We start from the raw sequence: 25539 nt of genomic DNA on the forward strand, positions 1-25539 counted from the left end.
GCTATTTAAAACACTTCTATCACATCACCACCTCAGCATTGCTCCAACATGCCCACCAGCTCGGGCGGGGCATCAGAAAGTGCACTGATTTGCAGCGATAAAGCAAAGACCAAAAAGAAACGGGGTAGCAGGCGTTGCCGTTGACACACATGTTCACAACCCTTTTCCAAAAGTCTTTACTATATAGCCTGTTTCCTCTCGGTGCAATAACAACTTTAGCTCCTATTGTTACAGGCTCCCCCGCGGTTTTCCCTCAACTTGTGTCCTGCACTGTAATTGGCTCTCAGACTCCCTGACAGGTCCATATATTTAGCCTGCTTGGACCACCAAGCCTCTCGGCTCAAGTCTTTGACTTATTCATACATCGCACCCATTTGCAAACGCTAAGCTAAGACATTTATTATATGTTTTTTATCAGGGACAATGGCCAGGTATTGACTGTCCCAGAGTTAGCCAAAATACCTACATTTCATCAGCAATCCCTGGGCAGGCAAATCCTAAAAAAGTTATGGCATCAAAAGTAAGGATTCCTTACAGAGAATACACATTACATCCTAAAAATAAAATAAAAGCAACTCTCACGCCTCTCCCCCACTACCACTGAGCTCCTCCGCTCCCTCCTATCAAGTGCTGATTACGGGCGTGCACCAGATTCCTGTGAACGCACCCGCGTCTTTCTTTAATTGATAAACAGCATGGCGTACACGCTACACGGAGGTAGGCTGGCTAACTCACTCAACTGCTAACGTCATTTGGTGTAATCCTAGCTTGAGTGTGCCGGTGATATTTTAACATGTGCAAGAGAGGGATCTGTGGCGTGTGCACGAGCTGTGAACTGCGCTGAGTGGACATGATGTTATTGGCGTGGTGGATTTTTGCAAAACAAACAACGAGCTCTAGGTGCACGTATGATTTACGTTGTTTTACCGGAGCATGGTGTCGGTTTCAGTAAACATGATCAAACAAATCTTGCAGACTGTGACTTTAATGTTCACATGACTGCTTATGTTTCCGCCACAAGTTCAGTTTTGATTTAAAACTAGAGAGAGTAGAGCATCGTCTGATAGCGCTGGTTATTGTGTTCCAGAAGTGTGTAGCTCTAAGTGAGAAAGCTGAATTCGGTGGGCCTGTGCTGTACTACACAGCTTCTGGTAGATGCTCTTGTTTGCCGGGTGTTGTCTGAACAAAGCCAACTGTCAATAGAAGAGGAGCAAGATTGTGGGTAATTTTGTATATTTGAGGAGTTTGTGTGGTAGACAGAAAGGTCAAAAGGTCGTACTTTATAAAGATATGACAGTGATGATACTTCATAGGAGTTTTGTCCAGTATTTTGAGTTATTTTGTTTAAACTGTACATGGATATAAGTATGTTTTTACCTGCTTGGGTAATGTGGTAATACGATAATACGGGTATGGAAAAATTATAGAATGCATGTCCAACATCGGTTGCCAGCTGGTTCCTAATAAATTTAAAGTTGCTAAGGTTCAGGTTAACTGTAGGGATTACCCTTCTCACCTGCTTTTCAAAGGTTAGGTGTGAATCGATGATTATCCCCAGGTGCTTAAAGTCAAGACTATTTGAAGCTTCTTTAGCGTAGATTTCAGGCTGGTGGACAGTTACTCCTGACTGAAAAGTGCATTCATGCTAATATTTAAAGTTAGACAGGACTGGTTGAGTGCTGCTTTGTCTTGGCATGCACACACATAACATTGTACACGTGCAATTACTCACTCATGACAGGATTAAGTCAGCTACTGTAACCCCTTCTGTTAAAAGAGAAATGATTAGCAGTCATCTTCTTCTGACCATGGGCATCATTTTGTGCTACATTTAGATTATTTATTGTTCTTCATGTTTTAATTGAGTTAGTTAATTAACTTGGTCATTATTGACGTAGGATTTGATGTTTATTTAACTTCATTGGAAACCAAAAGCCTTTAGCTTATCGTTTGTCATTTGAACTTTATCTCATTCTCTTCTATAGAGCATGTCCTAATAGGTTCTTCCCCAATTAGGACTGTAATTCATCCTATTCAACATAGTTGAACCGATGACCAGACGGGCCCTGACCAGAGTGGGAAAGACAAAGAAAACATTCTGGTTTTGGGGGTGAAGTGCTACTGTTACACAGCATGCACCATTGCACCAGCCTTCCTCATGGCGTTCTCTAATCTATGCAGTCGCTCAGACATCTTGAATGGAAACAATTTGCCTCACAAATGAGCCCTTAGAGTTAGTCCAGCAAATGCCCTTCATGTTATCGCCGTCTGGAATCTCTCTCTGAACAGATCATTTGTTTTTGAGTTATGCTCCAAGCACTGAAGGTCCCTTCATGATAAGTGCGTACAAAGAGTCACTGTGTGTCCCCATGTCTTTCTCACTGTGTTTTTTGTCTGTCTTTTTGAATGGAGACTTCTTCAGTGTTTTTTTGCATCTCCAAGTATCTTCAAATACAAATTATTTAGTGTACTCCACAACAGTACATTAAGGTTATAAAATGGCATGGGGGGGAGAAGCACTCGTGATCCATACATTGTATGGCCAGACACGGAGACAGTGGGATTTGTAGTCTATCAATCCAGCCAAATTAACAGACAGGACTGTGCTCGGCTTTTCTATAATTCTGTATAATTCTTTAGATTTATTTGTTGCTTGTGAATCAACCTTCCCCCTGACTTTTTTTAAAATATTAGAGTGTATAAGCATAGCATTGTTTTAAAGGCGCACTCACACTGTCCGTCTGTACCGTGCCCCGGGCTTTAGGGTACTTGCCGCCCCCCCGCGGCCCAGGCCCGTTTGTACTCACACTGCCTGGGCTTCGCATGAATGCTTCTTGCCTGCCTACACGTCATCAGGCCGTCACATGCATTGATTGACGCCATCGCCATGCGTCGCTTGTTTACAAATCTTTGCATAGACCTCAGAGTTTTTGTGCGTCTTGTCGACTGTTTTTGAATTTTTGCATCGACCAAATCTGCAGTAAACACTCCACCTCCGCATCACACCAACGTGAACCTTTCACCGCCATTGTTTTAAATGTCAGCACATGGTCCCTCCTTCTTTTTTCTATGTCCCAACAGGCGCACATAAAATGACGTCAGAACCGCCGTAGGCCTCGTGCTTGTGCTCGCACACGTGCGCACGCTCATGCTTGTACATGTGCAAACGTGCTACAAAAGCCCACCTCTCCCAAACGGTCCGTGGCCAGCAAGTGTGCCGCAGCTAGGCGTGGTACGGTTGCACTCACACTGTTCAAACGAACTAGGCTTTACCCATGAAACCTGTTTTGGCACGGTACGGATGGACAGTGTGAGTGCGCCCTAAATTATTAGGGCCACCGTGACAAGTGGTAGCATAAAGTAGCTCTATACTTATTTAGATAATGCTGTTCTTTACTATGTTAAACAGCAATCAATGTAATCAAACTGAAACAGTGAATGTAGCACAGGGGCATCCATTTTTCTTGGTAGCCTTGTAGCAAAATGGCCCCTGCATAAGAAATCTAGCCACCTTATTAAGTCAGCTAATGCACTTATGTGGGTGCCATTTGAAGTGAGTGTATTTAGGCATTCAAAGGACAAATGTAAAGTTGCTGGTTTCAGCTAAATGGGCCAATGGATTATTTCCAAATAATAGGTCAGTCAGAGAATAATGCATGAGCCTCGTTTGACTCTAGATGTGTATACGTATCTCTATGACGTTACAGTCATCTTGTAATGCTTGGAGTGCTCACACTAGACACATGTTAAGTGCTTTAGTTGGGCCTTGTGTGTGGTTTTAGGATAGACCAATTTCTAAGAACTCAAGCTTTTGGTTATGGTGTGAATGAGATTGTTATTTCTTCCACATGAGGGCAGTCATCATTTAAACAAATGACAGATGTTTATGTCAGAGAGTATGCTTTACACAGGACTTGTCATCTGCGGAAAAGATTTTCCTGCGACTTGTTTTCACAGCTGCAATTAAGAGCATAAACATGTGTAACTTATTTGCTTTCAGTTGCAAACAAGTGTGCAGTGTCTTCAAAAAAACTATGACAAAATGCCATTCTGTATTGATTTTCTTTACGTGAGATGTACTTTATGTTTTAACTGTGTTGGTTGTTGAGCCCTGGGGAGAAATGGGTCATGTGCTGGTGGGACGCTCAGACTCTTTTGACACCTGAAGCCTATTACAGGATGAGGTACTAATGTCTCCCACGGAAGGAAATTGTATTACATATTGAGTGATTGCTTTATGAAAAACGAAACATCACAACAAACACACTAAATAAGAACACGTGTAAACTGAGTGTCTAAGAACTACAATAATTCAACACGTCTAGTTATCTGAGTGCCTCCCTACGCTTATTATTATGGTTTTGATTTATATAGCGCCTTTCTCAGCGCTCAAGGCGCATTACAGAGTCCAGGTTCCATCCATTCACACAGACATATCTGTGTGATTGTGTAAATTACGCAGTAATTACAGCAGCCGTGGGGCAGACTGACAGAAGCGTGGCAGCTAATCAGCACCTACGGCCCCTCCGACCATCTCCTCAAACATATGGCAGTCATACACATTCACACGAGGCAAGGTGGGTGAAGTGTCTTGCCCAAGGACACAACAACCATGACACAAGTAGGGCAGGGATGGAACCACTGACCCTTAGGACATTGGCCGACTCGCTCTACCAACTGAGCCACGGTTGCCCCATGTCATGTTATGTCTAGGGCTGTAGGATTTTATCAATTCTGCGATATAAATAGATACTTTGTGTCCAGAGAAAGGATCGATTTTTTGGCCACTTGTATCAATACATCACGTCCCGTTCAAATCCCCCCGGCACTCTGCCTGTTGCCCATTTCCTCCCCTGTTCGCTTTGTAATTAGAGATATTAGGTTTCAACATTTCTAGCGGTGTGTCCAGCAGAGATGGGGACTCGAGATTTGAGACTCGTGGACAATCTTTTTATCTATGTTCGTTTTGGAGCATTCACATCAGGAGCAGAAAGTCATTCTCTCCCACAGAGATGCGCGAGCCGCCACACTCCGCAGATGACACGGAGAGAATGTCACCTGCTGCTGCGAAGTTAGTTTTAAGTTGGATATTCAACATACGAACTCTGGTCCCAGTCTATCCGAAGCTTCACCTCGGTCTGCTGCTGCAGTTACATTACCTTTTGTCACATTGTTTGGCTTTAATAACTTAAGGCACAGCCGAAACAAAAGAATCGGCGAGTGCAACGTCTGTGTTAAGCTCAGCTGCATAATCTTTTGACGTTAGCTATCTACTAATATTATCTTTTTGAGAGATTCATTTTTAGATTGGCGTTCATTAAATTACATATTTTTGAAAAGTGTTTTCTTGCCGGTGCTGTCACCACGTCTAACGCCGCTAAACCAGGAGAAGAACACGTTAATTATTAATGTCAGCTAAAGGCAAATTTAAGTTACAGGTTTATTGTTGACCATATAAAGTTAATGTTACTGCGTTATCAGTTTTAACCATTACACTGCCTTTGATGGGCGATTTTTGATTCAATTCACAGAAAGAGCTCGCCGACATTAATCATCTCTTTTTTCAGAGTGTCCTGAGACAGACAGCAGCACGACTGACAACGTTTCTGACATAATGAGCAGCCAATATAAAACACATGACTGTAATACAATAAAAATGTATCAAATAACAAGTAAAACAGCAAATATGTATCAAAATAGAGCATTATGAATATATCATGGGCTACACGGTGGTGTAGTGGTTAGCACTGTCGCCTCACAGCAAGAAGGTCACAGGTTCGCATCCCGACCTCGGCCTTTCTGTGCGGAGTTTGCATGTTCTCCCCGTGTCTGCGTGGGTTTTCTCCGGGTACTCCGGTTTCCTCCCACAAACCAAAGACATGCATGTGTTAGGTTAATTGATGAGTCTGAAATTGCCCGTAGGTGTGAATGGTTGTCTGTCTCTGTTCGTCTCTATGTGTCCTGTGATAGACTGGCGTCCTGTCCAGGGTGTACCCCGCCTTACGCCCGATGTCAGCTGGGATCGGCTCCAGCACCCCCGCGACCCCGACCCCGGGATAAGCGGTTGAAAATGAATGAATGAATATATCATGCAGAACATCTACAGCCAGATGTGTCTGCCTCCAAGTCGTTTGAAATTCCCAGCACAGTTTAGAGTTCAACACGTGGCAAATCAGATATAATCATGAAGGCGCGCCAAATAGTAGTATGCTTAAAAATTGTTTGGGAGGTGAGTTGGACAAGTAAAATGGACTCTATGGCAGCTCTATGAAGGAAAAAGCATAGTATTCCCAAAATCCAAAAAACTCTAAGGGCCTGTGTCGACATAACAGGTGTTGGCTGGGCGCTGGGGAGTGCTTCATCCTAGCACTTGAAAAGAACTGCCTGTGGGTTTTATCTCTACAACAACATTAGCTTGGTAGTTAACTTAATGCTAGGTTAACAGAGGGATGACATTTAACAACAAGTGGTACTGTGGAAAAGCATGTCTGGAAGATCTGCTCCCACTAATGGCCCTTGCCTAACAAGAAGTTACCGTCATGACACCGGCATTTTTCCGAAAAAGTTCAGAGACTTTTAATTAGGAGTGCTTGGAGCTGGATGCAGTGCCCTTTTTTCTTGGCATACCCTCTCTACTCATTGGGAACAACTGAAAAAAGCCCGAACTGACATTCAGTCATTTTTCTATCATTAGGTCACAGGTGTGGTTGGCAGAGCTGAACTTCTTTCTTCAATCTTCCTCCTGGCTGCTTTCCTGGCCTACACAAAATCAACAGGTGCAGACCATTCCATTGGTAAGTCTGATGCACTCACCAGTCTCTTACTAATTTGTGTCTCATGTGCAAGACTTCTGGGTACTGTACTGAACGCCATGTCATGTAAGACTTTGTTCCATGTGCCCTTGCATTAACTGGCCTTGAGCTCGACTGTAATTATCTTTGTTGTACATTGTTAGTGTTCATTGTTGAAATTCTAATGCAGACACTTTTTTATTGCATGGTTTGTAATTTGTTGGTAGCCTCACATTGCCAGACTGTACCCCAGTACTCAGTGTTGTGCCTGAACGCGTTCATTGAGAGATAGTTCAAGAACTCGTTCATTTTTGGACGATGTAAACTGAATGTACTGTATTCTGCCTGATGAACGTTATTGTGAACACGTTCATTCTGCTGTCTGTGAACGGCACGCTCTCTCAGTTTAGCTTCATTCAGTAGGATGCCAGATTTCTATAGAGGCTTCCAGGCGAAACCCAGACTAAAACACACCGTAAACAGGCTTAATATGTAGCAGAAAAAACACCCAATCTGGCAACACCAGCCACCAGTGTCGCACTGCTGCATACGTCATCAAAACCAAAAACAGCATTGAAGCGGCAGCGACGTGTAGAGGGACAAAGCAAAGCAGCAAGAAGGCGTCATATTCTCGGTTACATGAGTTTTATGATGGGGTCGGTGATATGATTGCTGTCTGTTGTTCTATATGGACTGGCAATCATTTTGAAAAATAACAGCTTGCAGCGACATATTGAAAAGAACTATGAAGTCGTTCATTTGTTTTTAGCTGTGAACTTAGTTCATACCTTCGAATCATGAACGATGAACTGAGTCTATTTTAAAATTTGTGAACTGAACTTTTAACTAGATCATGTAGAAAATTAACTTTCCCAACACTGCCAGTACTGAGGCAGTACTGAAGTATGGGAAGTATTTGTAACCAACCAACAGAAACAATGACAACAAGCTGTGACATTAACTTGTTGCAGATTTTTAGTATTGGTTGGGCTGTAAAATGTATGTGATATGTCACTGTAAAACCAGACAATGAATAGACATCCTGGTGGTGACTGCATTGGGCTGGTTATCATTAACCGTGGCCTTGGACCCTTGTTGCATGTTGTTTCCCATACATCTATCTACCTCTCTACCATTTCTTATCAATACATCTGTCCTGTCAAATAGAGGCATAAAAACATTACCCATACCTTTGCATTTTCCTCTTCTAGATAACCGTTATGCGCTCTATACTACTGATAAAACATAACAATTGACTGGCTGTAGTTTGTTCAAAATGTAGCAGCATGGTGTTTGCATAACGTTACATCCTTCGGAAAAATCCTTCTGAACCTTTTACATAGAAGACAGTCCACAGGCTGTTACAGGCAACGGATAAAGGTCTCAATTTGTGAATGATATGAAAGGTGTTAGATAAATAACGATTGTACTGTTATTATTTTTTTTAAATTATTATTATTATATCTATGATAGGCCAAAATACCAACCAGGCTCCAGTCTGAACCTTTGTTTATCTTTGGCTTATAGTGCCATCATTGTGTTGGCATCCCATGCCTGTCTGTTAACACCATTTCCTCAGGCACCTGGCAACAATTTTAATCTCAATGTCCCAATTCAGATGCTAAATCTTTGACAGACCTGAAGGCTAACAAGCTTTTCCCTTCCCTAATGAGATGGTCTTGCTACGCCGAGATCAAAACCAATCAATTTAGGGAAGTTCTTATTAAGCCACATAGTCGAATATTTCAAAGTTTATGACCAACATGTTGTCCCTAATTGGCAACAATAACACTGGGACTTTGTTGGGAAAGCCAGACACCCAGACGACACCATCAGTATTTACGGAATAAAATGTGATATTTCACTGAAACACATGGTGGATTACTGGCAAATGATGTGCTGGGCTAATGTAAAATACACTGGAGATCACAATTAGAGAACACATTATTAATACTTGATTTATATTAAAATACTATTCTTTTCTTTATTGTTCAGAATATCTGCTGTGGCTATACCACTGCTTTACTAGCATGCTTTTTTCTTTTTTTTAAATAAGGCACTTAAAACTTAAGTTGTGAAAAAACAGTGAGCAAAATTAGAAAACACCATTGTGTCAGAAGAAAAGATTTAAACAATGTTTTCTTCGGGCTAAAGGATTCAAAAATGAACAGGAAGTGTAGAGGCCACAGCTTTGAATGACTGCAGCACATCTGCGCCCACAGGACATCACTAGTTTCTCACACTGCTCTCAACAGTTCTGTAACTGTAGTGGGTTTCTTAGACATTACTTTGTTGCCAAGGATTTTCCAGAGATTCTCTATGGGGTTTAGATCTGGACTCTGGGCTTTGCAGGCTGATTGGGAAACAATTGCAGTGAAGGTATTGCATGTTAACGAAGTAGGTTCACATCAACATTTGCATTCACCCTGTCATGTAGCTGTACAAGAGGCCCAACTCCTGCTGCATCCCCCAAACCATGAAACTTCCTCCTCCAAATGTAACTGACTTCTTTACACACTTTGGGTTCAGTCTTTCCCCAGTCCTACGCCCAACATAACGTTTCCCCATCAGACCCAAATAAATTGAACATGCTCTCATCACTAAAGTCACTCTGGACCAGTTCTCATCTGTCCCCCCACCATCTCTTCAGAAAAGGCAAGTCTAGCCTTTTTATTCTTTCTGCTGATGAGAGATTTGGTCACTGCAGAGTTGTTTTTCAATCCAAAATGTCTTAAACGACGAAACACTGAGCAGAGACAGATCCTTGCCCCTTTCAGCACTGAACTGGTGAGAAACCCCAGCTGCAGTTTTAAACCAATTCCACATTTAGAGTCTTCTCATAATCCTGTCCTCTCATGAACTTTTATTCGTGGACCACCCTGTTTGAGGGACTTAAATGAATCTGTGTCCTTGTAAAGTTTCAATATTCTTAAAAACACAGACCTGGGACGCCCAACCTCTCTCTGATGGCTGAGAGGGTCATCCCTTTAGCCTTCATCTAGCCAACCTGCTGTCTCAGGGTTTCAGTAACCTTAGAGCAACTTGTCTTCCTGCAAAGTAACCAGGAGAGCTGGCAGACAAATAGGGTTGTCCAAAAATTCAGTAAATTGTCACCAGGTGCCAGATTAACACCAATAACTAGGAGGGATCTGAATGTTTTCTTTAATTTTGCTCACTGTTTTTTCACCAAAATAAAGCGGTGGTATAGCCACAGAAGATATTCTATCAAATTCTGAACAATAAAAAATAACAATATTTCAGAATAAATCAAGTATTGCTAACTTTGATCTCGGGTGTATATCTATATAACCCTCCAATTCTCTGTAGTGATTAACAACAACCACCATGATGACGAGTTAATGCCTCGGGTCCATTATTTTCACCCTGGCTTTTTTTATTGGTCTAGCAAAGTTCAAGTGGTCTTTTATCAGTGATTGATGGCCACTTAAGTGCAAAAGCTTCACTGTGATGTTTCCTGACTTTAACGTTTTGATTAAGATTGCCTGTTTGCTCCATTAAACAATGGATTTTGGGATGCCAAGGGCTGTAAAGGATAAAAGGGCTGCAACCTCAATACAAGCAGTGGGGGGGCTGCAATGCAATAGGGTTAGATTATGCACCAAAAATTTACCAGATTGTGTATAATGAACATCAACTGTTAAAGGTTGCGTAGAGGTTGCCTTGTGTTATTTTTTTCCTTCTTTGTTTCAGTTTGGGCTCCCATCGCTCTGACGGTTGTTCTCGTGGCTGCAGCAACACTGTGTAAGGAGCAGGGAATCACTGTTGTGGGCATCTGCTGTGTCCATGAAGTGTTTGTCGCACAAGGGGTAAGGCTCTGAAACTCGGTCACTCTTTGTTCCCTAATGGTCACAACTGCTACATCAAAGCACGGCTGGCTAATTGCTATAGGGTTCATTTTGGTCCACCGTGAAAACTAGGCGATTGTTCACCTCAAGGGGCTATACGGGAATAAAATTCACACCTGGATTTGTTTAAGGTTAAATTAGGAAGGTAGTATATCAGACATACATATTGAACATATTTAGCACTAAACAAGTCTGAACGCCATTGGGCAAAGTTGACTTTAAAATGTTTTTTCCTTAAAAATCACAAATAATCGAAATAATTAAGTGCAATTTCAATCTTAAAGTGTAAAACCCTTTCACAATAATGTTGAGTTGACCCTTTGTGTTTTTCTGCTGCTGTTGTTTTCTAAGTTTACCTTGCCCATGCTGTTGGACACACTGCGGCAAGTCTTGCAGGGTAAAGACGGTTTCCCCTACGCAGTCCTGCAAACTCTGCTCAAGCTCATCGTCCTAGTCATCAGCACCCTGCTGCTCGTCATAATCAGGGTCCAAGTCATCCAGTCCCAGCTGCCCGTCTTCACCAGGTAGGCAGCATTATCTCCTTATTCTCACTGTTTGTCCACTACTTTCTTTTTTTGTATTAGTCAATCAGGGATTAACATTACAAATCAAAGTAGTCACAGTAGTTTGTATTGCTAAGAGAGGGTGATGGGATTATGTAAAGAAAATGTCAATTGTTTTTTTAAGGTGTAGCGCTGCACCTCCTGTGTCTTATCTCCAAAAATGGAAAAGACATTCGTAGATAGTGCCAAAGGGCAGTGGAATACAGTCAGCATCATGATTTGAATGGAAATGGATTGCAGGATTATATAAACCTAGTCTGGTTCCTTTATTTATTTCAGATTACGTAATTTTATTTGATTAAAGTAGAAAATCTTCCCATGGCGTCTGACGTCCTGCTTCCGATGGATGTTGTGTATCGGCCTAAACTATTTTGCAGTGCATAGAGTTCTGCACATACACTTGACTCGTACATGTTCTTGATGTGTTAAATCCTTGAGCTCAAATGTGAAAAGCAATCCGTTGTGAGGAGTTAAAAGGCCGGAGCAACCTGACAACTAAACTAAAAATATTCCCCGTAATCCTCTTACACGACGGTGAATTTAAAAAGATAAGAGCTAGTGGGGGTTTTATCTTTTTTTTCCTCAAATGCTTTCCACTAAATTATGAGTATTATAGCACGTACACATACGCACGCACACAAAGACACAGACACAGACACACACACACACACACACGTACACCCAGACAGACAGACAGACAGACAGACAGAGGTTAACAAGTTAACGATGAGATTGCTATCACTGCAGAGTGTCTTCCCTATAAGTGCTCAGAATCTTCCTGCTTCGTGTCAAAGACCTGCCTAAAACTGTAGATGCACGATTAAAACTGTACGTAAGCACAAACGCATTCACATGCTACACATTCTTTTTCGGCAGATTTATAAAGCTGCACGTACACCTGGTACTGTTTTGGAAATCTCATTGTGGAGCTGGATGCATGCGCACAAGCCTCATTCCCACTCCCACAGTTCACCCACTGTAAATGGATGTAGAAACCACCGCTAGTTATTGTTCTGAAAATCATTGATGTAAAATCTCAATCATCATCATTATTATTTAATGACAGGAATCCATCAATAATTCATTCATAGTGGTCCTAATGAAACAGACTTTTCAAAATCCATCACCTCTAAATGATTTAAAGTTAAGTTTCTCCATATGTCTTTGATTAACGTTCTGCAGAATGCTGTGAACTACTTCCCATCCCCCCCTTTTCCGGTGGCCTCGCTCGAACCACACCCATCTTTGACCTCAACCTTCATTTTTTATTTTTATTTATTGTGACCGACTTTTTTAACACTATCTTCATAAGATGTTTTAATTATATAAATACAAAAATGATACATGCAGAAAAAAGAATCCTCCTCGAAAATTCGCAACCCAAACACATAGCTACCAATAATTATATTTTACATATCAATCAACCCTTTATTTGTTAGGGACAGTGCACATTAATGAACAACAATAACAACATATCACTGTAAAAGTGCCGGATTATAGCAAAGATGCTAATTTGCATCTGTAGTCCCTGCTAAAAAAAAAGAAAAAATACAAATACTACTAAATAACTAAATAAAATACAAATAGAAGAGACAAGACACACCGCACAATACATGACACACTCAGGAGGACACCAGACCCACACAGGATAGAACAATGAAATAAAACGTTGTGTGCAATATGATTATTACATTTCAGATTATTTTTAAATAATCAACGCATACCAGTGCATAAATGTAAATAAAAATTACAACAAAAACGATGATCGGTTCGCAGCCGAGTGTGAAACGGCTGGGATGAGGATCAGCACCTCTAAATCTGAGGCCGTGGCTCTCAGCAGGAAACCGGTGGATTGCTCACTCCAGGTAGGGAATGAGTCCTGACCCCAAGTGAAGGAGTTCAAGTACCTCTGGATCATGTTCACGAGTGAGGGGACAATGGAGCGTGAGTTTGGCCGGAGAATCGGAGCAGCGGGGGCGGAGCTGCAGTCGCTCTACCGCACCGTTGAGATGAAAAGAGAGCTGAGGAAGGCAAAGCTCTGGATCTACCGGTCAATCTTGGTTCCTACCCTCACCTGTGGTCATGAAAGCTGGGTCAGGACCCAAAGAACCAGGTCACGGGTACAAGCGGCCGAAATGTGTTTTCTCAGGAGGGGGGCTGGAGTCTCCCTTAGAGAGAGGGGGAGAAGTTCAGCCATCCGTGAGGAACTCGGAGTAGAGCCAAGGCTCCTTTGCGTTAAAAGGAGCCAGTTGAGGTGGTTCAGGATCATCTAGTAAGGATGAACCCTGGGCGCCTCCAGTGTTCCAGGCACGTCCAGCTGTGAGGAGGCCTCGGAGAAGACCCCGGACCAGGTGGAGAGATTATATCTCCACACTGGCCTGGGAACGCCTCGGGATCCCCCAGTTAGAGCTGGTTAATGTGGCCCGGGAAAGGGAAGTTTGGGGTCCCCTGCTAAAGCTGCTGCCCCCGCGACCCGACCCCGGATAAGAGGCTGAAGATGAGATGAGATGAGAAAAAGGATGAATCCATCTTTCAAATCTTGGAAAGACATTAGGCTTTCGTTATTTGTTATATCTGAAAGGTCATTAATCAGACAGGCAGCCACTTGTGCAGAGGCATAGCTGCTGTAGACGATAATTAGAAAGGAGAAATTCAGTATATTTAGACTAATGACGTCACCAGTGAGAACACAATGCCAATGGCCAAATGTTAATAGTTCAATTGAATTAAGCATTGATTGAGTCTAACCCATTTTGAAATAGTCTGTACAGGATTCCGCACAGACTCAACCTAATGGCATTTGATCACCGAGATAAAGTCCCAGGAAATTTAGCCGAAATGTGCTGCTCCATTATCTAGCTGTGTTCCTAAACATGTCTCCAGAGTTTCTGAAAGAATTTCTGTGTTTTTTTTTCTGACCCCCTGACACTTCATTCAGTTTCATGTTCAGGCTAACTTTTACTTTTGCACTTGGGGGCGGCAGTAGCTCAGTCTATAGGTGGGTACAGTATATAGGCAGTGTTTTGATAGATCTACATAGATGTACAAATACTGCAGTTAAAGCTGGGAAGAACAAAATATGTAGTTGACGTACGTGTTCATCGTACCGCAGCCAATTCTTTATTGAGATGGATTAGTGTTCGCAACTTTTCCACAACCTGAAGAGTAAAGACACCGAAGATAAGAAGTTTTTTACGTAAGATGCAATCTACCATATTTGATATAATGTAGACCTGTGTTATTACTGTAAAATACATATATACATTAATCATAAACCACTGATTTTCTGTGCCTCTGCACATTCCACTGCTATCTAATATTCCTACGATCTCATTGGTCAGCTATGGCGCTTCAATATTATTTGTTTAGAGTCAGATTTTTTAGTCAAGGGTCCTTTCTTCTGCAGTCTTAGCTTTTTTCTCATCACAGACATCATGGCAATATACCACATTACACATTTGTTTACCCTCTCCTGCTCTGCTCTAGCCATCCCATGCTCTATTGGTCAGATTCATTTCTTCTTCTCTGTGTCCCCATCTTGTAGATTTGATAACCCGGCAGCGGTCAGTCCCACTCCCATAAGGCAGCTGACTTTCAACTACCTACTTCCTGTGAATGCATGGCTTCTGCTCAACCCCTCTGAGCTCTGCTGCGACTGGACTATGGGCACCATCCCTCTGGTGGAGTCACTCCTTGACCGCCGTAACCTGGCCACCCTGGTGTTCTACACTTTTCTGGGCCTGCTAGCTTACCACAGCTTGCGCCGCAGAAACAGCTCCGCCAAGACCGTCATCATGGTGAGAGCCCTCTAACCTGTCCCTTAAAAGACACTGTAAACCAAAGCCTCGCCAGGCTTGCAGGTATTAGGTATTAGGTATTAGTTTATTTAAAAGGGGACAGTTTAATTTCATAAAACACATGATCACACATTGTTAAAAAAGACATAATTAGAAGAGGAAGGCTAGTTTTCACCTGTAGTCCCCTGGCCATGATGTGAAAAGGCAATAAAAATTACAATTTAAAGAAGAAGAAAAGAAAAAGAGAGACGAAAACATTTTATCATAACATCAAAACATCACAACAGGCCTATCTTTTAGTGTTGGCCGCTGTTAAGTGTTGATGAGCCACATTTTACACTTTTGTGTGAAGGCCTTGTATGTTGTGGGCAGTTTAACCTCCTCAGGTACTGAGTTCAACACAGTTGCACTCCTCACTGACCAGGCCGACTTACTGAAAGTGCATCTGCGCAGAGGAACATAACAGTCACCTCTGACAGAGCCTCGAGTGACACGCGCAAAGCTGTTACTTTGGCTGATGAACTCTGCCGGAGGATCTGGAGCAAATGTATGCAATACTTTAAAGGTCATTTTTAAGTCTGAAAACGTGTGAAAACTGTCCCAGTTTAAAATACTATTATTATTTTTTTAATTGCACAGTGATGAGAGTGCCTAGGTTTTTTTATCCATAACTTTAAAGTTCTTGTTTGTACAAGATTTCCAATGGTCAGCCTGGGACCAGCCGGTCAGGCAATAGTTAAAGTGGCTGAAAATCATCGAACGCAAACACATTTTTGCGGCTTCAGTTGACATTTCCTTTCGAATTGCACGAAAATGTGCAAGATTAAACTTGATTATTTCACACAATTTGCCAATATGGGTTTTAAAGGAAAGCTGTGAATCTATTATTATCTCAAGATATTCATACTGGCTTAAATTGTTGCTTTACATTTATAACAAACGATCCAGGTCTCATGACTATGAAATGACACGTGTGCTCAGACTTCAGGCATATGCTTACTGTAAAAATGCCTCGGCCTAGCTCACAGAAATAAAGTTGGCCTAAAACTGACCGTTGGATATTTGCCTTAGTGATAAAATGCTTGATCCACACATAATGTTAGTGTCAGGCTCCTTATGTCTGTATCCAATTTTATCTCCATAAACGCTCAGTTTTTCAGTTCGGCAGCTTAAAAAAACATGCTTACAGGTTCTTCGCCCGGTTGGTGGTACATCCTAACACACACCGGTTTTTACGTATATTTCTGTTTTTATCTAGCACACGGAGTTGTCAAGGAAGCACCGTCACAGTCAATGCAGCAGTAAATTGTGTTCCCCTCCACTTTGAATGAAAGCGAGACGTATCCCTGTGGCGTAAATGCACTCTGTCTCCATTTCATTGGTCACAGAAAATCCAAAAGCAAAGGAAGAAGACATTTCAGGAGCGCACAGAAGCAGCCCCAGTGCGAGGAAAAGGGGCTGGAGTGCAGGAAAAATGTGCAAGCAACGATAAATTGGAGTGTAAGCGTACAGTTTGAGCAGAAGCTAAGCAAATCTAAGCGCAGGGAGGGCTATTTGAGTGTGACGGCAGGATTTAGAGGAGAGCGTTACAGAATCTGAATGTGAAATCAATGAGTCAGACTCAAATTGAAAGAACACGCTGTTGAATACCATCCCCGTACAATCCAAAGTAATAAAATGACAAAAATAGACAATGTCAGTCAGCACAAACTAAGAGAGAGAGAGAGAGAACACGAGTTCTCACATAAATGAGTAGTGATTGTTCATTGTGACACAGGGAAACAAATTAGCATCGGTTGTGCAACAGGCCCATGGCGCTCTTACTTTGAGGTCGGTCAACTTCCTCTCCGTATTGCTCTTAGCTTCACTTTAAAAGCGAGGACCACAAATCAACGCAAAATCAACTGAACCTGACCTTTGCGGTGTTTACGCTGGTTTCCTAAGAGCAGTTCTAATACGTTGCATAACAATATCATACTACATCAACCTACTTAGCTCCATAGCAGGGCCGCCAGCTGTCTCACATGGAGCATGATGCACATTAAACTGTTTTAGACAACAGTTGTCCACTGTGGGGGCTCTCAAGTGCTGTTTTTATTCCATTTTTCAGTCCAAACTCCATTTACTGTCATAGAATAACAGCAGATCTACACATTCGGAAAGCTGGAGCCGGTAACCTTAAGCCTCAGAGTTACGGAAATGACAAACTGATTTTCAAAACGTCCGCTCTACTTAACTCAAAAGTCTTTTGCTTGTGAACAAGTTTTGTCAGACATTGCAATGAGACACAAAGCATTTAATGTTCATAGTAAATACTTTATCATTGCTATTGCAGCTTCCTTCAGAAGTCGCACAGTAGCGAAGACAATAGGAGATTAGCAATAATGAATGTCTTACGTGGAAAGTATTGTTTTTAGATGTTAATCCATCTTGAGTTCATGCAGAAGTACATATGTGAATGATGGGAAACAAAGGATAACACTGAAAACATTGTCTTTCGAAAACCAACAAAAAAAACCTAAAACTAAACGCACGTGTCATGTTCACATGCTCTGACAAATGAGTCTGTAAATCTCTACACCACATCTCATTCACACTTTTAGGAGTTTATGTGGAAGGCTGGACTACATCCCAATACTGTCACCAACAGTCTACTTTCACCTGTCAGTCAGTCATCTGTGTGTTCATCAGATGTCCAAATTGCATTGTCAGTTCAAATCTTTTTGATAATCAAATCCATTGAATAACTGTTTCCCCCCCATAATAGACTCCTTTTGCTTTTTCATGCATGTTTGTTTACACATGTTTAAGCAAGATAGCTCACGTGGACTGAAGTAATAAGTTGCTTTTTTCTTCCAGGCCCTGTCTTTGATCGTCCTGCCCTTTATTCCTGCGTCCAACCTCTTCTTTCCTGTGGGTTTTGTTGTGGCAGAGCGGGTCCTTTATGTTCCCAGTATGGGCTTCTGTGTCCTGGTGGCACATGGATTCAAGATTGTCACACATAAAGGGTGAGTGCCTTTCCCAAACGCTGTTACTTCCTCGGATTTAATTGACAACAAAACAAATGATTCACGCGTGTGTGCCTCGGGGAAACATGAATAACAGAACACATCATTGCTATTGTTGCGAACACATTTTGCACTAGAGGCAACTGTTACTTCTTTAGAGGTTACTCCAGTGTTAGTGTCTACAATCCGGCCTTGTTTATTTATAATCAATTTGTTTCTTTTTCCCTTTTGTGTGTGCGTATGCGTGTGTGTGTGTCTACAAATCTGTGTGTACATTTATACATTCTTTTGTTTTGTTTGTGGAGTGCCTCAATGTCCTGTCTCTTTTTCTAAGAGTGTTAGAAAAGAAATAGGAAAAAAAAATAATTTAGGGTGGCAGTAGCTCAGTCCATAGGTGACTCGGCTGGGGACCTGAGGGTCACCGATTCGAGTCCCTGCGTGGACCATGAATAGAGCGTGGACTGGTGGCAGGAGAGGTGCCAGTTCACCTCATGGGCACTGCCGAGGCACCGAACCCCCAACTGCTCGGGGCGCGGTCCACTATCAGCCCCCTCGCTCTAACATCTCTTCATTAATTGCATGTATATAGGTCCTGTTTATGCATGTGTGTGTATTTCGGGCCTGTGTGTGTGTAACATGAATAATAATAGAGTGAAAAAATTGTATTTCCCGTTGCGGGACTAATAAAGTAATTCTTCTTCTTCTATTGTCAGTTAAAGGGTATATATTGAATCATTAGCATCCCTCAAGTATTGACATAAAGTACTCAGTGCACCCGTATACCCCTCACAGAGCTTGAAATGTTAAACGTTAGCATTGTGAAGTCTTTGGTTTATCGTATTTCCAAAGCAAAATCATTTGAAACTCTCTACTTTTTCCTTTGTAGACACTTTAAGAAGATTTCCTGGTTGATAATCGGGGTGCTTTTAGCTACACATGCGGTGAAAACCTTCAACAGGAATTGGGACTGGGAGTCAGAATACACTCTGTTCACCTCTGCTCTGAAGGTAAGGCGGAAAAAGAGTTAGGGCAGCGTTGCCAGAGGATCTTGGCTGAACTGGAACAAATTCTTTTACAAAACAAATCAAACTTATTGTTTATTAAATGTGTCTGCCGCTTCAGGTCAACAAGAACAACGCCAAGTTGTGGAATAATGTTGGCCACGCTCTCGAGAACCAAAACAATTACGCAAAGGCGCTGCGGTATTTCCTCCAGGCCACTCGCGTACAGCCAGGTAAGGAAGATAAATCAGACGTTTGACAATTCACACATTACTATCAAACATGTAATTAAGGGGGATAAAAAACGTGTTGGGGCATGTCACGTTCTTTCTTAATCGAATTAAAGGGCCTGTGAGAGATCGCAGCAGTTGTCAGCGAGATACACGATTTATTGCCTGCCGTGACAGTCGTGTTTTACTCTGAGGATAAACTGTATAGGTGTTAATAATAATAATTAAACATCAATTGGCAAGCCACACGCAATGACACATTTTCATGGCATCTAAACTCTAAAAATTCAACTTATTCAATACAAGGCAACACCTGCACACTGTGTCCCACTGCAAACGACAACCAATTTCATGCAGAGGCAAGCCCCCACCACAGCGACTTCCTGGTTGATCCAATACGGACGTGCAGTTCTCAGAGTGACCACTAGGAGTAGTTTGCATAAGAGAGCAATTTCTCATTGACCCCCATGTTAAACAGGCCGTTTTCACAACATAATTAGAAGTTTTTTGTACCAGACTAGTTTTTATTTTATTGGAGGTTAAAGTTCATGAATAATTAGGAGCACTGCCTCTTGAGTGACAGCTAGCCTCTGGCCCTCACTTCGCGTCGGAGGCTTGTTCTCAGGATTAGCACTCATTCGTGTGGTGGTGTTACCATAGGTGATGGTTAAAAGATGGTTTGCTCTTCGATCAACTGTACCAACAGATGGTTTAGGAACACTGTGTTAGCTCTGTTATGCTAATTAAATAGCCGCACTTGAACAATGACATGCAATATAGTCTACTATCAATGGCACATACACTAGATGCTAATGTGTTTTACAGTCTCTGGGCATGGTACTGTCAGTTTAAATCATGGATCATAAATACTGGCTGCCTGTACTTGACTCACAGAACCGGTGTAATCTCCGTTAGAAACATGGGAAATAAAAAGAAATTACTTCCGGTCCCGATTAAAAATCTCATCATTGACTCCCACTCCCGTTTATCTAGTAGCGTGTCCTGTTAGCCTAGCTCCCGGGTAGTCGTGCTAATGATACTAATTCAGTAAACGTCAGCCAGACAGACGTATCTTCCTCCCTCTAACGGCACATACATACCCTCTTTGGTAAGAAGAAATGAGGCGGAGTCAAAGTGTGACAAGATGGCGGCTCCCAGAGGCGAGTACGATTGGATGAAGTTGAGAGAACGGGCCTTGACGGAGAGGCTATGTCCATTTTTTTACAGTCCATGTGCAGTGACAGCTGTCAGGGATCCTTAAACGTCCACCTCTCTATAAAGCGACCTCTCCTCTGTTACATTCCCACACCTCCAAATCTTTCATCTCACCTGGAAAGACCTGGAAATGATCAAATCAACCATTCCGTAAATCCTGGTCTCCTTTCTCTCAGTTTATCCACAGCTGACTCCATAACAGGCGAGATTTTCTAAAGCCTGAAAACAGAACCAAGAGGAGGTGTAGAAGTCTAGTTTTCTCTCTCTCTCAGACCATTTGAATTAAAATATGATGGAAGATTGTTTTTTGCCCAACATCACCAAAAAGAAACTGCCTATAACAGGTTTAAATGCTCATGTGATAATATTTAACCTTAATAAAAATGTGACTATATTGTGTTCATACATTTGTTTTGGATTGTCGTTTCACTTTCCAGAAACTTCTCTTCACACATGGGTAACAATCAGCTTGTCATTTGATGAATGCATTAAATGTACTCCAAGAACTCATGACTGCAAGCACCTCACACCCTACGACACTGAACAATACTAAACTAATGTTTATTTTTGATGCATCGATAGGCAGTAAGTTAAGCCTCTCCCAGCATTTCTGTTTTGCTTCATAGCTGATGACAGACTTCCTGAATAATAAGCTGAGACATCAACAGTTTTGCCGGTTCACCACCCAAGAGTGTTTCCCCAAGATTAACGATGTAAACACATTAACCCGACGAGGATTTCCTGCTATGCTAATCATAAAGAATCATTTCGGCTTGTCCCGACTCACCCCTTTCCACACTTTTCCTACTGGTTCCCAAAAGGATTTATTTTTGCCTCTTCGCAAAACAAGGTCGCAGTTTCTCTTACATACAGCATCGAGGCTTAATTTCACGTTATGTGCAATCTACTGAGCATTAGTTTAGCTTGTACAGCAAAGTTGGAGAAATGCGTTAAAATACATTGGAAATAAACCAAAGGTCAAAGAAATAAATGGACCTAAAAGGAGCAAAGACTAGGGCTGGGCAATATACCTGTGTATACACACACTGGAGATCAAAACTAGAGAATACACTATTAATATGTGATTTAATCTGAAATGCTGTTATAGAGAGAGAGATTTTTTCCTTCTCTGTTGTCTTTCTCATACTCCATACAATGTTTCTGCAGATGACATTGGTGCTCACATGAATGTTGGAAGAACCTACAAGAACTTGAACAAGTCCAAAGAGGCAGAAGACGCCTACTTGGTTGCCAAATCCCTCATGCCACAGGTATTTCACCATGTGATGTTGACTTAACCGAAAGCGCCAACAAAAAGACTTGTTCATTCACACCTCATAGATCCTCTCCATTCATATATTGTTATCAAATCAAATCAACCTTTATTGATACGGCACTTTTCATACAGAAAAGTATCGCACAGTGCCAAGTTACAGAGATGTACAGAAAAAGAGAAACATCAAATAAAATCAGGAGAAGAAAGTATAAAGAACCCTCCCACCCCCACAGTCATGCACAGAGACATACACAAATATGTATACGTTCATACACACATTCACACAAACACACACAGCCACGCTGACACACACACACACACACACTCACACCTACACAAACACTAGCTGTCACTACAGAGACATGGCCAGGCAGCGAGACCTGAGGTACCTCCTACCTCCTATGTACTTTTGGCACATGTTTTGGCATTGAAGCTTGTTTTAGGCAAGTGTACCACATGATGGTGGAAGATCACGTTATCCACAAGAACTACAGGCTGTTGATCAAATCAAATATCCAGTATTAAATTACATGATGCAGCCGACATCAATTACGTTCAAGAAATGTTCCAATTTTAAATCGAAGTGGCAGCTCCCTCCTGGTTCACGTCAGCCAACAAATAAGTTAAGAGTGAACGGTTCTCTTAATTTTTAGCGTCCTCATCAGTCCACAGTTACACATTTAGCAGCTGACGTGGATTTCAACACCACCACTGCCCAGACAGCATATTTGTTTGAATGGTGAAGCTCAAACACAGTTCAGAAAACGTCTATTTAGCATATCGTAATACTGTGGTTAGAAAGATTGTCATCAAGTTGTGTTTGATCAACCAATCAATGACTTCTCTGTTGACCACTCATCAGGTGATTCCTGGTAAGAAGTACGCCACACGCGTGGCCCCTAACCATCTGAACGTTTACATTAACTTGGCCAATCTGATACGGGCCAACGAATCAAGACTGGAGGAGGCTGACCAGCTGTACCGACAAGCCATCAGCATGAGACCAGACTTCAAACAAGCCTACATCAGCAGGCAAGAGCTTTGACTTCGTCTTTGAGCATGATTTATCAACCCCTATTAAAACTGCTTCAATGTTGTCCATATGTATTTTCTGACCTTTGGCGTCACGCAAATCTACAGAGCTGTTAGAAATTATTGAGACAGGTTTTTGTTTTGTTGGCTTTGTTCTTGAGCGCACTGATCTCCATTTTCACTAAAGTGTAGACGCACTGCCATTCAAATATCACCCTTTCTTCTCCTTGTAGGGGGCTGTTAGATATTTTTCTACTAGGTTACAGATATTTTCTTTGGTTTAAAAAAACAATTGTGCAGAACATCATTTTAAGGGCGACACGGTGGGGTAGTGGTTAGCACTGTCACCTCACAGCAAGAAGGTTCGCATCCCAGCTGGGGCCCTTCTGTGTGGAGTGTGCATGTTGTCCCAGTGTCTGCGTGGGTTTTCTCCGGGTTTTCCGGTTTCCTCCCACAGTCCAAAAACATGCTTGTGTTCGGTTCATTGATGACTCTAAATCACCCGTAGGTGTGAATGTTTGTCTGTCTCTGTTTGTCTCTATGTGCCCTGTGATAGACTGGCGTCCTGTCCAGGGTGGACCCCGCCTGATGTCAGCTGGGATCGGCTCCAGCTCCCCTCGACCCCGACAGGGACAAGCGGTTGAAGATGAATGAATAACATCATTTTAGGCTTCTTATTTACAGTTTCCTTAGAAAACGGTCATCTGGAATAGAATCCAAATTCTAACAATAACTTCAAGTACACAGACGTACAACTCCATCTGAAACCGGACAACAATGATGCGATTTATTTTCATCCATATACACTCAAACTATCCATTAACTATCAACTTTCCTTTATGGACAGAGTGAGAGAGAGTCCCAAACTAGAGTCCATGTTGCGATGGGATGACACCAGCAGCGACACCAAATCCGGCCAGGGGCATAATGTGGTTAGGGCTATTGTCCCGTCTCTACTTCAGACGCCCTCGCTGAGACCACACCCATCTTTGAACTTGACCTTCCACTTGATCTCAATAACACACCCGTAGACTTTCTTGCATGGTTACGATGCTATCGCTTTTATCAGCTTTTCTGTTATTAAGGGGAAGTGGACTTTACACGCCACAGAAAAATAGAAATATTGAAGATTTACGGGTTTTACTGTGAATCATCCATCATGTAAAACATTAAATTATCACGCTTTGACTCCTGATTTAGTTCGGTGTGCTTTTAAGTTATTGAATCTCATTTGTCTCAGAGGGGAGCTCCTCTTGAAAATGAACAAGCTCACGGAAGCCCGGGACGCTTACCTCCGAGCCTTGGAGCTTGACCGCACCAACGCTGACCTGTGGTACAACCTGGCCATCGTCAACATCGAGATGAAAGACCCGCCAGAGGCCCTGAAGAACTTTAACCACGCCCTGGAGCTAAACCCACGCCACAAGCTGGCACTCTTCAACTCAGCACTTCTCATGCAGGAGTCTGGTGAGTGAGGTCACCAGGTCTGCAAACATCTAATCTCGTTTGCATGTAATAGTAGCACCTCACTTACTGGAAAGCACTACTTGGTGCTTCCTGAGGCCCGTATCTTTTCACAATTGGTATGAATGAAGGGAATGATTAAATGTTAGGGTGTAATCAAGCTCTTAGGATTTGGCAAGCATGTTGCAATCAACCCTGCGAGCACTGGCGCAGTGTTTTTGGCAAAGGTTTCTGTCGGCCAACGCTTTATCGACTGTGACAGTGAGAACATTTGATAAGCTGTTGCGTTTACATTAAGCTGTACTTGGGGTTCAGAGGGTTTGTGTGAGCTTTTCCACCCACGTGTATTTGCTTTTGTAAATCTCGCCGCAGTGTTCATACTCATAACCATCAGCACATTCACATAGTTTACAGCAATAAGCATCAAGGATGACTCATCTGTGTATTTTATGACAGGTGATTCAAACTAAATCCACCGAGGTGTGTCATCAAGGACGCAATGTTTGTTGTTGAGTGTGTGTTCCTTTTTTCAGTGCGCTCACCTCAGCGTGACTCGGTGACCTCTCAACCTTTGATTTATAAGCGTGAAGGTTTGAAGGTTTTTCAATGCTACTCCCATCAATCAAGGGGTTTCTAAAAGTTGGTTCGTCACACCATTTAAACACTGACATCTTTTCTTAAAAATGATTCATAACAAGACTTGCTAAATATGCCCTGTGTTTGCCAAACTCCTATAACCTGCTTTCTTTATTCTGCAGATCACACTCACATGTCACATTCTTTAAATCACTCTCATCATTCGCAGTCTTAATATCCTGAAATGACTGAAATGCTGTTGTATGGGCATAAAACGAGTAATAAGAGACTTTCAATGTGTAGAACATCATACAGTATATACCTGTGATATGATTGTTTTTTTTTAACATTTTCACAGTGCGCTATCATTTGTATAGTCCACTGATTATAATCCGCCATCTCTCTGATGATAAAGTTTAACAGTAAAACTGTTAAAGTTCAAAATGTGAGAAACGTATTCTTCTAAATACCCCCCAAAGGCACTGCACAACAGTAATATATTCTCTAAAGCGTAAGCAATGATCAGACTGAACCAGAATTTAGAAGTTAACCTCAATAAAAGCCAAAATACAGTTTAAAAGGGTCACTTGACCGTAAGCTGCAGCACTACAGACTGTGCAACCCTCACAGCCGGTTCATTCTCTCTGAGAAATGCTTTGAAGCCTTCAGAGAAGCTCGGTTCTGTGTCACCTAGTTCGTTGTTCCATGCATGCCACAAAT

General features: G+C 42.1%; 1 protein-coding gene across 1 annotated transcript in view; it reads left to right on the top strand.

The window, feature by feature from the left end:
* The window catches only part of tmtc3 (transmembrane O-mannosyltransferase targeting cadherins 3), a 32687-nt gene that overhangs the window by 3393 nt on the left and 3755 nt on the right, over positions 1–25539 (top strand). Inside the window, exons 4-13 of the mRNA XM_083916219.1 lie at positions 6695–6794; positions 10503–10618; positions 11009–11181; positions 14765–15017; positions 17877–18025; positions 18912–19032; positions 19148–19259; positions 21639–21742; positions 22610–22779; positions 24020–24246. Coding sequence (XP_083772345.1) covers positions 6695–6794; positions 10503–10618; positions 11009–11181; positions 14765–15017; positions 17877–18025; positions 18912–19032; positions 19148–19259; positions 21639–21742; positions 22610–22779; positions 24020–24246 — 1525 coding nt within the window. The remainder of the gene's footprint in view (positions 1–6694; positions 6795–10502; positions 10619–11008; positions 11182–14764; positions 15018–17876; positions 18026–18911; positions 19033–19147; positions 19260–21638; positions 21743–22609; positions 22780–24019; positions 24247–25539) is intronic.

This window comes from Echiichthys vipera, assembly GCF_963691815.1.
Source record: "Echiichthys vipera genome assembly, chromosome: 7".
Taxonomy (NCBI): Eukaryota; Metazoa; Chordata; class Actinopteri; order Perciformes; family Trachinidae; genus Echiichthys; species Echiichthys vipera.